The sequence below is a fragment of the Malus domestica genome, chromosome 14 (genome assembly GCF_042453785.1).
Source record: "Malus domestica chromosome 14, GDT2T_hap1".
In the NCBI taxonomy this organism is placed as follows: domain Eukaryota; kingdom Viridiplantae; phylum Streptophyta; class Magnoliopsida; order Rosales; family Rosaceae; genus Malus; species Malus domestica.
Genome location: NC_091674.1, coordinates 1733826 through 1746516, shown reverse-complemented (window position 1 = coordinate 1746516; position 12691 = coordinate 1733826). Strand labels below are relative to the sequence as shown.

At 35.5% G+C, this 12691-nt stretch overlaps 1 protein-coding gene and 1 long non-coding RNA gene across 3 annotated transcripts; one reads left to right on the top strand and one right to left on the bottom strand.

Annotated features, from left to right (window-relative positions):
• Positions 1-4480: 4480 nt before the first annotated feature.
• LOC139191426 (uncharacterized) lies at positions 4481-5222 on the bottom strand. Its single transcript, XR_011575481.1, has 2 exons — positions 4860-5222; positions 4481-4705 (listed from the first exon to the last, which is right to left on the bottom strand). It is a non-coding gene; the product is annotated as an uncharacterized lncRNA (long non-coding RNA).
• Positions 5223-6471: 1249 nt separating this feature from the next.
• On the top strand, positions 6472-8735 carry LOC103430950 (uncharacterized). Of its 2 annotated transcripts, none has more exons than XM_029092687.2 (4): positions 6472-6976; positions 7735-7845; positions 7968-8048; positions 8342-8735. In XM_029092687.2, the coding sequence occupies exons 1-4, from the start codon at positions 6722-6724 to the stop codon at positions 8414-8416; spliced, it is 522 nt and encodes a 173-aa protein (XP_028948520.1). In that variant the 5' UTR covers positions 6472-6721; the 3' UTR covers positions 8417-8735. The 2 variants fall into 2 exon arrangements, with proteins under 2 accessions (XP_028948520.1, XP_028948519.1); XM_029092686.2 differs by having other exon boundaries at positions 6479-6976; positions 8333-8735.
• The last annotated feature ends 3956 nt before the right edge of the window (positions 8736-12691 follow it).

Sequence of the window (12691 nt, the reverse complement as noted above, 5' to 3'; positions counted from 1 at the left end):
TAGGCCTTGGGACAAGCCCTGGCAGGACACCTTGGCAGGTGATGCTTGGCCTTAGCCTTTGAAGCTGTTAGGAAGATAACAACATGCCCATTAAGAGCTTGACTATATACCTCAATGAAAAAACTGAAAATTTTGGGCGTTGCGCGTACTTGGATCTATTACACTAAGACCCTACAAGGTTAAATTCCTGAATCCACTACTCGTGGAATCTAATTGTAGAAAAATGAGAATGAGATTGAAATATGTTATATTATTCGGGTGGAAAAACGGTATCATTATCATTTAAGGTTAGCTCAAGTAATGAGGGAAGGTGAGTTACTGTGTTAGGATTATGATAGTTTGGTGTTTGATCCCTCTATTGAGTAGCCAAAAGTACGGTTTAGGGTTTTAGTCCGAGACTAAAACCTCAGACTAAAACCCTAGTGTTTAGATGCATTGTCGTGCTTGAGGTTCAACTTTTTAAATTCTAGAGTTTGATTTCTAGAGATTTGATTCGAGGTCTTGAGGTTGATATCATAATCCAACTATGGGACTCGAGATTCTTGGTCACACATCATAGTCGATGCCCAAGTATTAAAGTCATGTAGGATATCTTAGCAAAATTAGAATAAGATGAATGCTTCTTCTTCTATTCTAACATCCATTCCACTTGACCAAATGTCACTTTAGAGAATAACGGAGTATGGACTTGGTCTTCTTCTTCTAGAGAGAATGGAAGAATTTTGAATATTTCCACACCAAAAGTAGCGTCAAATGTTTGGTCAACTTATACAAATTGGTCCAACCGTCAAATGAGGCATTCTCTCTTAGAGTGTCACATAATCAGACTTTCATCATCCATCCAATAAGAAGCTATCGCGTTATTACAAACGAAGTCAAATTAATTAAATTACATAAAGTGCGTATTCGTGAGAATGAATGGAGCCAAAAAAGAAACGCGCTGTCCAACCGAAATTTTCCGCTGTGCCTTCTTAATTTCTTTAAGCCAAGATTCCAAACTGAACCGCCAATCAACCCCATAAAAAGCTACAAGAAACCAAAAGCCAAACATAATAGGAAAAAAATTAACAAATACTTAATACCTCTTTGTCTAAATTAAGAACCAATTTAACTGACGGTGCCAATTGTCACAGCCTGATTAAAAAAAAAACAGTTGGCAAATAACTGCCAACCCAACAGAAGATTCTCAGATTAGTGACAGAAACACAAGACAAACAACTAAATGTTGTAAAATACTGCAACATTTTATAGTTTGAGAAAACCAACAAAACATAACAGCCGCTCTGCAAAAATATGAAAAACTCAGACACCCAAATCATTGAAAATGCTTAATAAAGCTTGTTTATGCTGGCATTTGGTAAAAGTTACCATCTTTTCTTAATATTTGATTAATCAAACACTAATCATGATTAAGAATTCGACATCTAGGCATGCTTGGTAAGCTAATGGGTGCACTGATCACCCACCCATTTGGATTGGGACCCCACCAATGAGATTCCACAGCCCCATCATGGATTCAGTCTAATGATCTCGACCGTTGAACTCAGATATCATGTTTTTTTGTAATGAGATTAGTTTCTAGGGTTTTGAAATTGTCAAATGTTGAATTAGTGAGTTTGTCGGTCCCCTCCACAAAGAGAGAAAAAGGAAAGCAGAAAAATAAAGGAGAAAATCCATTAGCAATAGATTAGGTCATTTGGAATATTTAAAGGACGTCTTGACTCAATCATACAAAGTAAAATAAGAGTTAGAAAACTAAATATGACCAAATATTTTTTCGGTGACCAATCTCAACAAAAGAGCTAACATAGTCCATGACCAAATATTTTTTCGGTGACCAATCTCAACAAAAGAGCTAACATAGTCCGGAAAGAATAACACGCAATCAATCATAGATTAAATTTTCGATACAGTACTAATATGACAATAACCGTACGTACAGATTAGCCACGAATCGACATAACACGACATATCTGTAAAGAAATCACACTTAAGAACTCATATAGCCTGTAACTAGAACATTAAACTCGCCTAGCTATAGCGAGACTACATAACCCAAAGGAAAAAGAACAAAGGTTTATTTATTGAATTAAAAGAAAAAGAAAAGGGGAAAAAGGGGGCAGATTCTAGGGTTTGAGGGGCCATATCCCACAACGGAAAGAAGGTGAGATTGTCAAAAGGAGGGGGTAGGGAAGCTGCCGTCAATGTGGCTTGGTTGTCCAAACTTTTGCCTTGGCTCATACGCCTCTCTGTCAGCCTCGCTGGTTTTTTTATTGGTTGCAGTCAGTGTGTGTGTGTTTGCAGGTGACCCTTTCTGTCCACTCCACACCAAACTTTAGTCTTAAGCACCCTGGCTCTGGCTGTCCTCAAGGGAAAGGGAAAGGGACGGGCTTAAATTCCCAATTTACTTCTCTCACCACTTTTGGAATTCTTATATATGTATCCACTCTTTGTTGTTGAGATTTGCTTCTCAATAGTATATAAAATGGTTTCTTTAGTTTAACAAGTCTTGTCTCTCTGCAAACGTAGGTTAAGCCACTTAGTTAAGACAGAGTATCTGTCATCTTCTCGTAAATTTGATTAGTTTAGCATTTGGGGTATTAGCGACCACATTTAACATATATATGGTACAAATAACGTCACTCTTCTGAAAAGTAAAGAAACGCTCGACATATTAAAAGCATTGAATCTTGAGTTTGCATGTGAACGCTCATAACCAACTAATTAAGCTATATGGATTGATGTTGCAATGAAGGATGAATGGTTAGCTGAAGTTGCCAAAAAAGATGGTCAATGGAAATAGAATGACCAACCTAAATATATTTTGACACACAAACGCATGCACGTATGATGATGTTCTCTCTTTACCAACGCATTATGCGCCTTCCATGTACCCCATGTGAATGAGTTAACCCTAAAAGGTTAGGTTGAGGTTGTCCGTCTACCAACATTTGCAACATCGATTGGAAAGTAACAACTTCATCTTGCTGTGTTTCATACGAAGTGATATGCACGTTTTGATTTATTTTGGACTTTTCGATCGAACAACATAAAGAAGAATTAATCAACAAAAATAAACAATGATGTACAGAAAGAGAAAAATGATGTACATAAATAATTTTCTGATACAAATAAGTATAAGAAAATTGTAAATAAAAGGCATGAAACTTGTATTTTGTACTCCCATGGCTATACTTTTGGATACAAGCGTTTTTGGCCTTGCACATGAATTTGAGACAACGATAGAGACCTTACATGCGTTATATGGGGTTAGGTTTTAGCTCCATAAACATACAAAAAGAGAAAAATGATGTGCATAAATAATTTTTTCATACAAATAAGTATAAGAAAATTGTAAATAAAAGGCATGAAACTTGTATTTGTACTCCCATGGCTATACTTTTTGGATACAAGCGTTTTTGGCCTTGCACATGAATTTGAGACAACGATAGAGACCTTACATGCGATATATGGGGTTAGGTTTTAGCTCCATAGACATTGGTACAACTTAAAATATGTGCTCATCCATCTTTGACAATTACGTGTACAATGATGGACAACAATAAATCGTTTGAGTGTGAATTCCACATCTGAGATATTAAGAAACTTTACAAAGACAATGTTTACGTGAATCACTTTGTTTTATGTCACGAAGATGCTAACAACACCAGACTTTTACATTAAGAGTGTATATAACATAGCTATTATAATGCATTTCAAGTTCGAACGGTCAGAACATAGTATATTTTCATTTTTTATCGCAAGGACATTACTACAAGAGACAGTGAGGGGGAGGGGAGGATTTTAACCCCGGGCATAGAGCTTTGAAGACGAATTCTCCATTCACCAGAGCAATTCACTACTCGTAAGTTCATAACCATTTCTTAGATAAAGCAGAAATAAAAATACAGACAATTAAATGCTGCATTCAGCATTCATAACCATTTCTTAGATAAAGCAGAAATATCAAATGCTGCATTCACCGGAGCAACTCGTAAGTTCATAACCATTTCTTAGATAAAGCAGAAATAAAAATACAGACAATCAAATAATTACAGATTATTCGTTTTGTGATACAAATAATCAGAGAATGTCTACACCTCAGATATAATATCCACAACTCTAGAATCTTTATTAATGTAGAAAACTACAACATAAGAAAATATCATAGTGTAAGGGTGCGTTTGTTGCACCGGACTATCTCGGACTGGACTAGCTTTAGGGACTAAGCTGGACTGGCTTAGACTAGATTAAGCTGGATTAACTTAGTAAAGCGTTTGGTATAGTGTCAGACTAAAACCTGGACTAACTTCTAGTTCTAGTTCAATTCCTAGCCTTCCAAATTAATTCCAATTACCCCCAATGATTCAAAACTACAAATAAACAATTTTTTTTTTTAGGATCTGCCGAATGAACAGCCAACCATCTGAAGAATATAATCAAATTTTAAAGGGCTAATATTTTCACACAGCTCCATCAATCACAATCAAAATTCTGAACTTGTTCGAATTCTAAGTAGCAAGATAATTGCAAGATTCATATACATACTTTAAGTATGTAACCACAAAAGGCAAAACTTGAATTTGGCTTGCTTGAGTACAGGAGCATCACCAGTAGAACAGGAAACCCACAAAATTGAATAGCTACTGCACACAATTGAAAACCCAGACGAATAGCCACTGCAAAAGTCTCAGATGAATAGCCACTGCACAAAATTGAAAACCCAGAAAAGTAAAAACACCATCGATCAAAGAATAGGAAACCCACAAACTAAAACTAATCAAAACAGTTTAAAAGGATTTAAAACCCCAATTAATCATTGAGAATTAATGATTTTGTAAGAAATCTTATAGTCTCACCTTTTTAACAACACTCGGAGACGCTGTGTTCCGCTTCAAAGGTACAATCTTCTTCGTCAGCTCCATTTTTGATTCATTGAGTTAGCTTCATTCTTCAAGTCATGGAGATCTCGTTGTTACCATATCAAAACTTGGCGTTGGATTAGATCCAGAGCAGAGTTAAAGTCGCACCCGAAGGCCTTGCCGTTTGGAATCAAGGTCGATGAGCCCAAGGTAGTGCCTTTGGAAGATACGCAGATTGCGAAACGCAAAGCTGAGCTGTGTAGTCAGATCGAGAAGGCACTTGATGAAGCGAAACAGATGAACGCGAACGACGGTCTTAGCAATCCTATGCTTTGCGGGGGGATTCGCTAAGACCAGCTAGCGAGCTGTTTTGTCGAGGCGAGTCCCACTTAATACCATTAAAACTAGTCCGAGTAGGGAACAAACACAGAATTATCCTAATTTTTAGTGTAGTCTAGTCCAGTGAAGTCTAAGGAGGTCAAACAAACACACCCTAAGAGTCTAAGAGACGGGACAATTTGTACTTCTAGTAGAAATTACTACAACATGTGAGTAAGGTAAAGAAAAATCTTTTTTTAATAATCAATGAGATTATCTATGATAAAAGGATGAGAAAGTGGGTTAAACCTCATCATGTACTAGTAATAATATGATTTAAATTCGATTGACGATAATCGAATATAAAACTTCTTGCTTATAAGTGTGGAGAAACACTAGTCGACAAAATTTTGAAATTCCAAGGGGGGTTCAGGGCTGGTGGGTTGGCTGTGGGGGCTTACACAAACGGGTAGAGAGAGACAAGTTAATTTTTTTTTAAATATTTCAGCCAACACCCCATTTCTTTCAGTAAAGCAACAATTCCACATACACACCCCGTCTTCATCAGTGGTTGGCGGTTTTGGGTCATTTCAACTAAAAGCATTTTCCCCCTATTTTTTTCTAATTTTTTCATTCTCTTTTTCTTTTTTAATCTTTATTAATAATTGTACACATATTATGGATGTATAAAAAATTTAAAAATAAAATTTATACAGGAAACAATATATAAAATGTTACTACAACTCTTTTGTGACAAGTGATGACTTTTAAATGAATTTATGTCGCTAAAGAAGTTATTCATATTTTAACGATTATTTTTGAATAATTATTTTTTTGTTAAAAGTTTATTTTATTTGAGAAAGAAACATAGAAAAGAAACTGAGGCAAGGCAACTGATACAATTAGGTAGCTTGTGAGGCTTGGAAAAAAAAATAGAAAAATAATTTTGTGTTTAATTTATTATAGAATAGTGTCATTCACACACTAATTTTTACATTTTATACACTCTTATTAATTTTTTGTCATTGATTTTTTTCAATTCATTTTATTCGATGGATAAAAATTGAAAATGATGCATGAGAAGTAAAAAGGTTTGTGAACAACATCACCCTTACTATATTTTTCATAAATTTTATTTTGATTATTTTTTAGCTTTGTTGACAGGATTAATTTGATGTTTTTATTATTTTTTATTGACAAGGAGAGTTTTGTGTTAAATAGTTTAGATTATTATTTTAATTACTATTTTTCTTTAATTTTTTATTCTTATTTTTTGTTGGTTTATAACTTTATATAAAGAACACAATTAGCAGCTGGCTTGACGCCTTGAAACCCTTTAACGCCAGCCTCAGCCATTCATAAACTCTGCAAAAAAACAGAGCAGGAAAAAAAAAAAACAGAGCACTTCCACCACAAATTTTAAAACCCCATCATTCCAAAAGCAAAAGCAAAAGAGAAAGAGATAAGAAAATATAGAGAATTTCACGAAAAGGGCTGGTTTTTGATTTTGTGAAGAGGAAGTAGAGGAGGTTGAAGAGAAGATGATGCAGACGGAGCAGTCTCAGTCGGCGGCTCAGCCGCAGCAGCAGCAGCTGGTGGTGCAGAACTCCGCCGGAAGCCTCAGCTTCAACAGCAACATGTCGAAGGAGGACGAGGAGATGTCAAGGTCGGCGCTTTCCACTTTCAGAGCCAAAGAGGAGGAGATCGAGAGGAAGAAGATGGAGGTCAGAGAGAAGGTTCAGGCTCAGTTGGGTCGGGTTGAAGAGGAGACCAAGCGTTTGGCCACTATTCGTGAGGTTTGTGCTTTTTAAAACCCAAAAAACAAGGTTTTTGCTAATTAAACCAAGATTTTTTTACCTATTTTTTGGGTATTTTAGGCTAAATTAAAGGGTTAAAAATGATTTTATGCAAAAGAAATTTGTGGGTTTTTAAGGGAATTTAACTTTCTGAAAATTCTGGGTGACAAAAGTTGGTGGAAAAAACTAGATCTCCAGAACAGGAAATTACATTAAATTGGGGTTTTTTCGGCTTAATTTTTTTTGGATTTTTGTTTTTGGATTTTGGGTTTATGTATTTACAAGGGTGTGAATTTAATGTGGCTATGAACACTTTGATGGAAGTAATTCCATTTTTTTTACCAATTTCCACAAAGTTTATCAAATTATTTATTTCTCTCAGCTAACAGAGTAAATCTGGTGTTCTGTCCACAACAAAATCTGAAATTTAACTGAGAAATTTCAACAACGAAGTTTAAAAATTTTCAGATGGCAGAAACAGATTCTGTTCTTTCTCAAAACCCTCAAATTTGTCAAATAGTCAGGTTTTATTTAGTCATTTGTTTATGTTTGCGACAACAATATAAGTCGAAGGATGTCTTGTTGAAAATATCTGTATCCCATGTGCTTCATGTTCTGTTGGTTCAACTGGAAATATAGCCGTTGAATCGGTTGCTAGCAATTAGTAGATGTTTAATGGAGAAGTTGTAGCAAAAAGTTTCTGCAAATTTGTTACAACTCTTTAATTTCCCTTTTGTCTTAAATTATGGAACTTCCAGGAGCTTGAAGGGCTTGCAGATCCGATGAGGAAGGAAGTTTCACAAGTTCGTAAGAAGATCGATTCGATTAACAAAGAGTTAAAGCCACTGGGACATACCTGCCAGAAGAAGGTAACACATCTTGGATTTTATAATAACCACATTTTGGTGTTAATATATACTGCTATGCATATGCAATTGTGCGTGGATTGGTGCGTGTTCGTGATGAATTTTGGGTTCGTAACTTGTCACAGGAAAAGGAATACAGAGATGCACTCGAGGCTTTCAATGAAAAGAACAGGGAAAAAGTGCAGCTTATCACAAAGCTAATGGAGGTTAGTTTGATAAACTGTATTTACTTGTCGTTGCTAGGGTTGTAGCTCTTGGACGGGTTGAACTTGAAACCCGTCTGACCAGTTCGGAGTTAGAGTGAGCACAGCTGAGCTGAGCCTGCTTTGACAGATCACCAATCTTAAAATTTGGGTTAGGAGCTCAGCCCGTCCATACTCTTGCAACCGATACTAGTTATAATGTTCTTATATTTCGATTTACTAAAAGCATACAAAGTGTTGTTTGTATAATTTCAATGTTTTGAGATTGTTTTGTTGTCGCGTTACATTTGATGCAGCTGGTGACCGAAAGTGAGAAGTTGAGGATGAAGAAGCTGGAGGAGCTGAGCAAGAACGTAGATTTGTTACAGTGAAGAAACTGCAGCCTATGCGGGTAACTGATGATCCTGATTAGGTCTGTGTGATGATGTATTTAAGGTGACTTTTTTCAATATTTACATATATGGGTGGTGATTGGCTTTCGGTGTAATTTCTAAGTTGGTTTGTTTCATTAATTAGTGTTTGGTAATAACATTTTTAGCTGATTTAGGCAGGAAATACCCTCTTAAATTTAAACAGGTTTGTAACTAAAAGCATCTGGCCTTGCATTTTCCTTGTCATTTTCCATGTATCCAAACACTGCGTAACGTCTCTTCTAGACTACTTCCTGGTGTAATGTGGGGTTCTCTTTAACTTTCTTTGAATTCTTTCTCATTCATTGTTTTAGTTTTGGATGGTTTTCAAAGGCCATACATACTATTTCTGTAATAATGTAAAGCTTTTTGAGTGATTTTGGGATCAAAATACAGTACATTTCGCTCGCAAAGTCTTTCAAATAAACGAGGGATTATCGTCGGATACAGAACGTAGGCACGTGGTGCACTGATCCTCATGTTATAATACGTGGAATTATGATTAATATTGTATTCGTCTACTTATATTATAACGCATGTATTGGTGATGCTATTGTGGCTATGATCAAGTAACTTTCACTAATTTTTATAGATGATTAGTCGTTGGTTGTGTTTTCGATTTTGTTCTAGTTGGTTGAAAGAGTGCATTTAGCTCACGATCTTTCGAGCATTCCCCCTACATGGATGAGTTTACGTTTTGAGATTTAAGTGGTGTACAAATCATATCACATTCATCGGACAACAATTCACGTTATGGTAATGTGCATAAAAAAGCACATTGAGCGGAAAAACTAGGGCTTGAAGACGACTCTATATAATGCAATGATGTATCACATAACTAGGTCTACATGGTTGTATTTTGACATTTTTGGCCGTTCAAATATCGGTGCATCTCATACACCGATGTAAAAACCCTCAAATGGAAGCTTCTCGCAAATAACCTAGCGGTTAGATTTAGGTCAACCTGCATTGACCTCGTCCCAGAAATACAAGCATAGGTTGAAGCATCTGAGGAGTGGAAATGACATCACTTTTTCAACTTTTGTCATCGCTGTAATCATGAAGATGGCTGCAATTTCTGGAACGAGCAGGTCCTACTTACACGTATCCAGTTTTGATTTTTCTTTTAAGGTCAAAAGCTGGTTCAAGAAAAAGAAAATTTTCATTTGCTTTAGTACTTGCTAATTGTTAATTGGGTTAAATTTAGCAGAAAACAAGGGATTCAAAACAAAATTTTAAATTGAAATGATTCGTTTAAAAGTGTTTTTAAAATTATTAATTTTTTTTTAAAGATAATATTTTTCGGTTTCAAAACATTAAAGTATTTTCTACAAGAAGTATCAGTTAATTGGGTTACACTTTTAATAAGAATTGATTCAAAAAATATTTTAAAATCAGTTGTGTTTTTTGCAGAAAGCACTTGAAGTTCATTTTTCAGGATTTACTTACAATTTTACTAAAGATTGGTTCTATAAATATTTTCATCAAAAACACTTTTAGTCATTTTATATTATTTTCAAACGAACCCTAGTATTTATAAGACTAATTGTGTTTTTACACGGCTTTATGTTCATTATTTCACATAAATATTTACATGTTACAAACGTAATCTGCCATTTTTTCATGTAATGTAAATGTACCATGTAAAAAGAGAGACGGACATATAAGTGTATGCAACCATGTATATTCGTGCAAGTTTTCTAGGATTCTGCTCATCAAAGTTTCACACGTTTGTAAACGCTTTAGGAGACCAGCTAGCAACTTTGATCATCTTAGATATTAGGTATAAGTGTACTTTTCAAATGTTGGTTGTCGGATTAGGAAATACTTTAAATTAATACAATTATTTTCATAAACTATGCACAAAAATAATCACCCGATAATGCCAAATCTTAATTGTCACACAATAATACAAACTTTATTTCATAAGTCAACCAAAATTTTCGGCAAGAAAACTAAATAATTGGATAACAAAGACAGATTACAACTGCCTCGTTATAAGATACAAGATAAGATTCTAGTTAATACTAACAATAATGTCATATTAGTAGTAAGCAGTGGCGGATTCTAAATTTCTTTTTTTGGCAGACATAAAAGCTTAACATGGTGTTCTTGCTAGGTATCTTGGTAGGCGGGTCTTATTGATGATAGTACCCGCGGGATTAAGGAAGTTGGGTTGAAAAAAATTGAGTGAAGTGTGTGAATCTGGGTGAAATGAGTTTGAAAAGACGGACAAAAATGATTGGTGCTTTTTAGCATATAAGGTGATCTACAGCCCGGCGCCACCCTGTCTTTCCCAACTACCGAAGATTAAAATTTTGATCATGTATGGAAATTTTAGGAGTCTGATTGGTCAGTGTCCACCCCTGCCTTTGAATGAGTCTGCCTAATTGGTGAGTATTTGCAAGTGCCGATTATATAGCGAATACAATAATTTTTCGTTAAGCGATCGTTATCCACAAGCACACGTTGTATACATAATTATTTGTAGGAAGGGTCTCAATCTTTTTGTATCAATCCACCATTAATACACAACATGTAGGTAGGGTTTGACAACTTGATATGGTCCACAGCATTCTCCTTATTGTATATGCAAGAGGGTGTTAGTTATATATATATATATATAGTTCAAGCAGATTGAGCACGATTAGTTAGCCGTCGCTATACACCAAAATAGATGGTTCACCAAACTTGAAAAAGATAAACCAAAAACTAATTAGTTGACCACATGATTATGGCGTATATAAAATAAGTACCAGAAGCATAAGTTACGTAACGTGTTTTCATGAGAGGGGACAACATTGTTGATTCATTGTGACCATAACACAGAACGGTATGCTACATGTCATTTATAAATGTATAATACCTTATAGCGTACTGTCCAGTGTTTTAATCACAATAAAAAAATCTCTCCTAATGCAGAATTTCCAGATTATTCCTTGTCTGCAAAGATGTACGCATCCTTTTTCTCCCTCCATTGGACTTTTCTTGATGAGGGCTTGTTTGGTATTGTTTGGGCTTCGGACTGGATTGACAAGCATTGTACCCTAAGTAAGTGGGGCTATAGGCGGGCCAATAAGGAAATTGAATGGGCCTAATTAAATAACATAAGAGGCAAAACGAAATAAAGGAAACATTCAAGTATTCAGGTGGATTGAGTCCATTGGGTTACAAGTGGGTATTTAGGTTTACGTTTTAGTGAGTGGTCTTAAGTTTGACTTTTATAAATAAAAAGTTCGAAACATGATTCATTGTGTGACTTAACCAAGTTCTCCCACTCCAACATCGTTGTGGTATTTCTTTTCACAATTTTAAATTCAAAATTATTTAAGTTTTATTTTCCATTATTTTTCAGAAAGATGGTCGAGTAACATTTTAATCAAGAGGATCATAATACTCCTACTAATAGTATGATTACTTGTGCAAAAAGAAACCGCAATTCTTGTGTAAAACTAATTTTAGTCAGAATAGTACACGGATACATCATGATCATCACTATATATATATATAAAGGAAAAGTACTTAACAGCAATATATATCTCACAATTAAGCAAAAGCTTTTCCCCATCTCTCTCCGTCTCGTACATACAATACAAGCTTTTTTTTATCATCCAGTTGAAGATGTCGCCGGTCTTGGAACCTAGTTATACCGACGCACTTGGATTGTCTGCCCTCCCATTTCGATGCCCTCCCTGTGCCCTCCTGTTTTGTGTGGTAACGGTTAAGCCACGTCAACATTTTATATTGTTTTTTTTATAAAAATAATAAAACAAAAAGAAATAATAATATAAAATGTTGACGTGGCTTAACCGTAACCACACAAATAGAAGGGCACGAGGAGGGCACCGAAATGGGAGGGCAGACAATCCAAGTCCTATACCGACGACGCCTACATTGTGTGATAGCAGAAGATACATCAAAAGGTGTCCATCAAGACAATCAATCACTTTGCAAGTTTTAAATGTTCCACATCGGTGGGTTCAAAGAAACCCAATGGGTTTAAATATAATTACTCTACTATAACTAATACCGAGATCTTTTGTGGTAAAACCCCATACCTAACGGATTGGATGTGTGGTAAAATTAGGGACAATATCGGTGTCATTAGAATGGAGACGGGCCCGACGATCCAAAAATCCAACATGGTATCAGAGTCACGTTCGGGCCCGTGCAAGCTTAAGGCTTGTCACCAGGAAAGGCTTGGAAACAAGCTTGGACTCTTAACATAAAGACTTG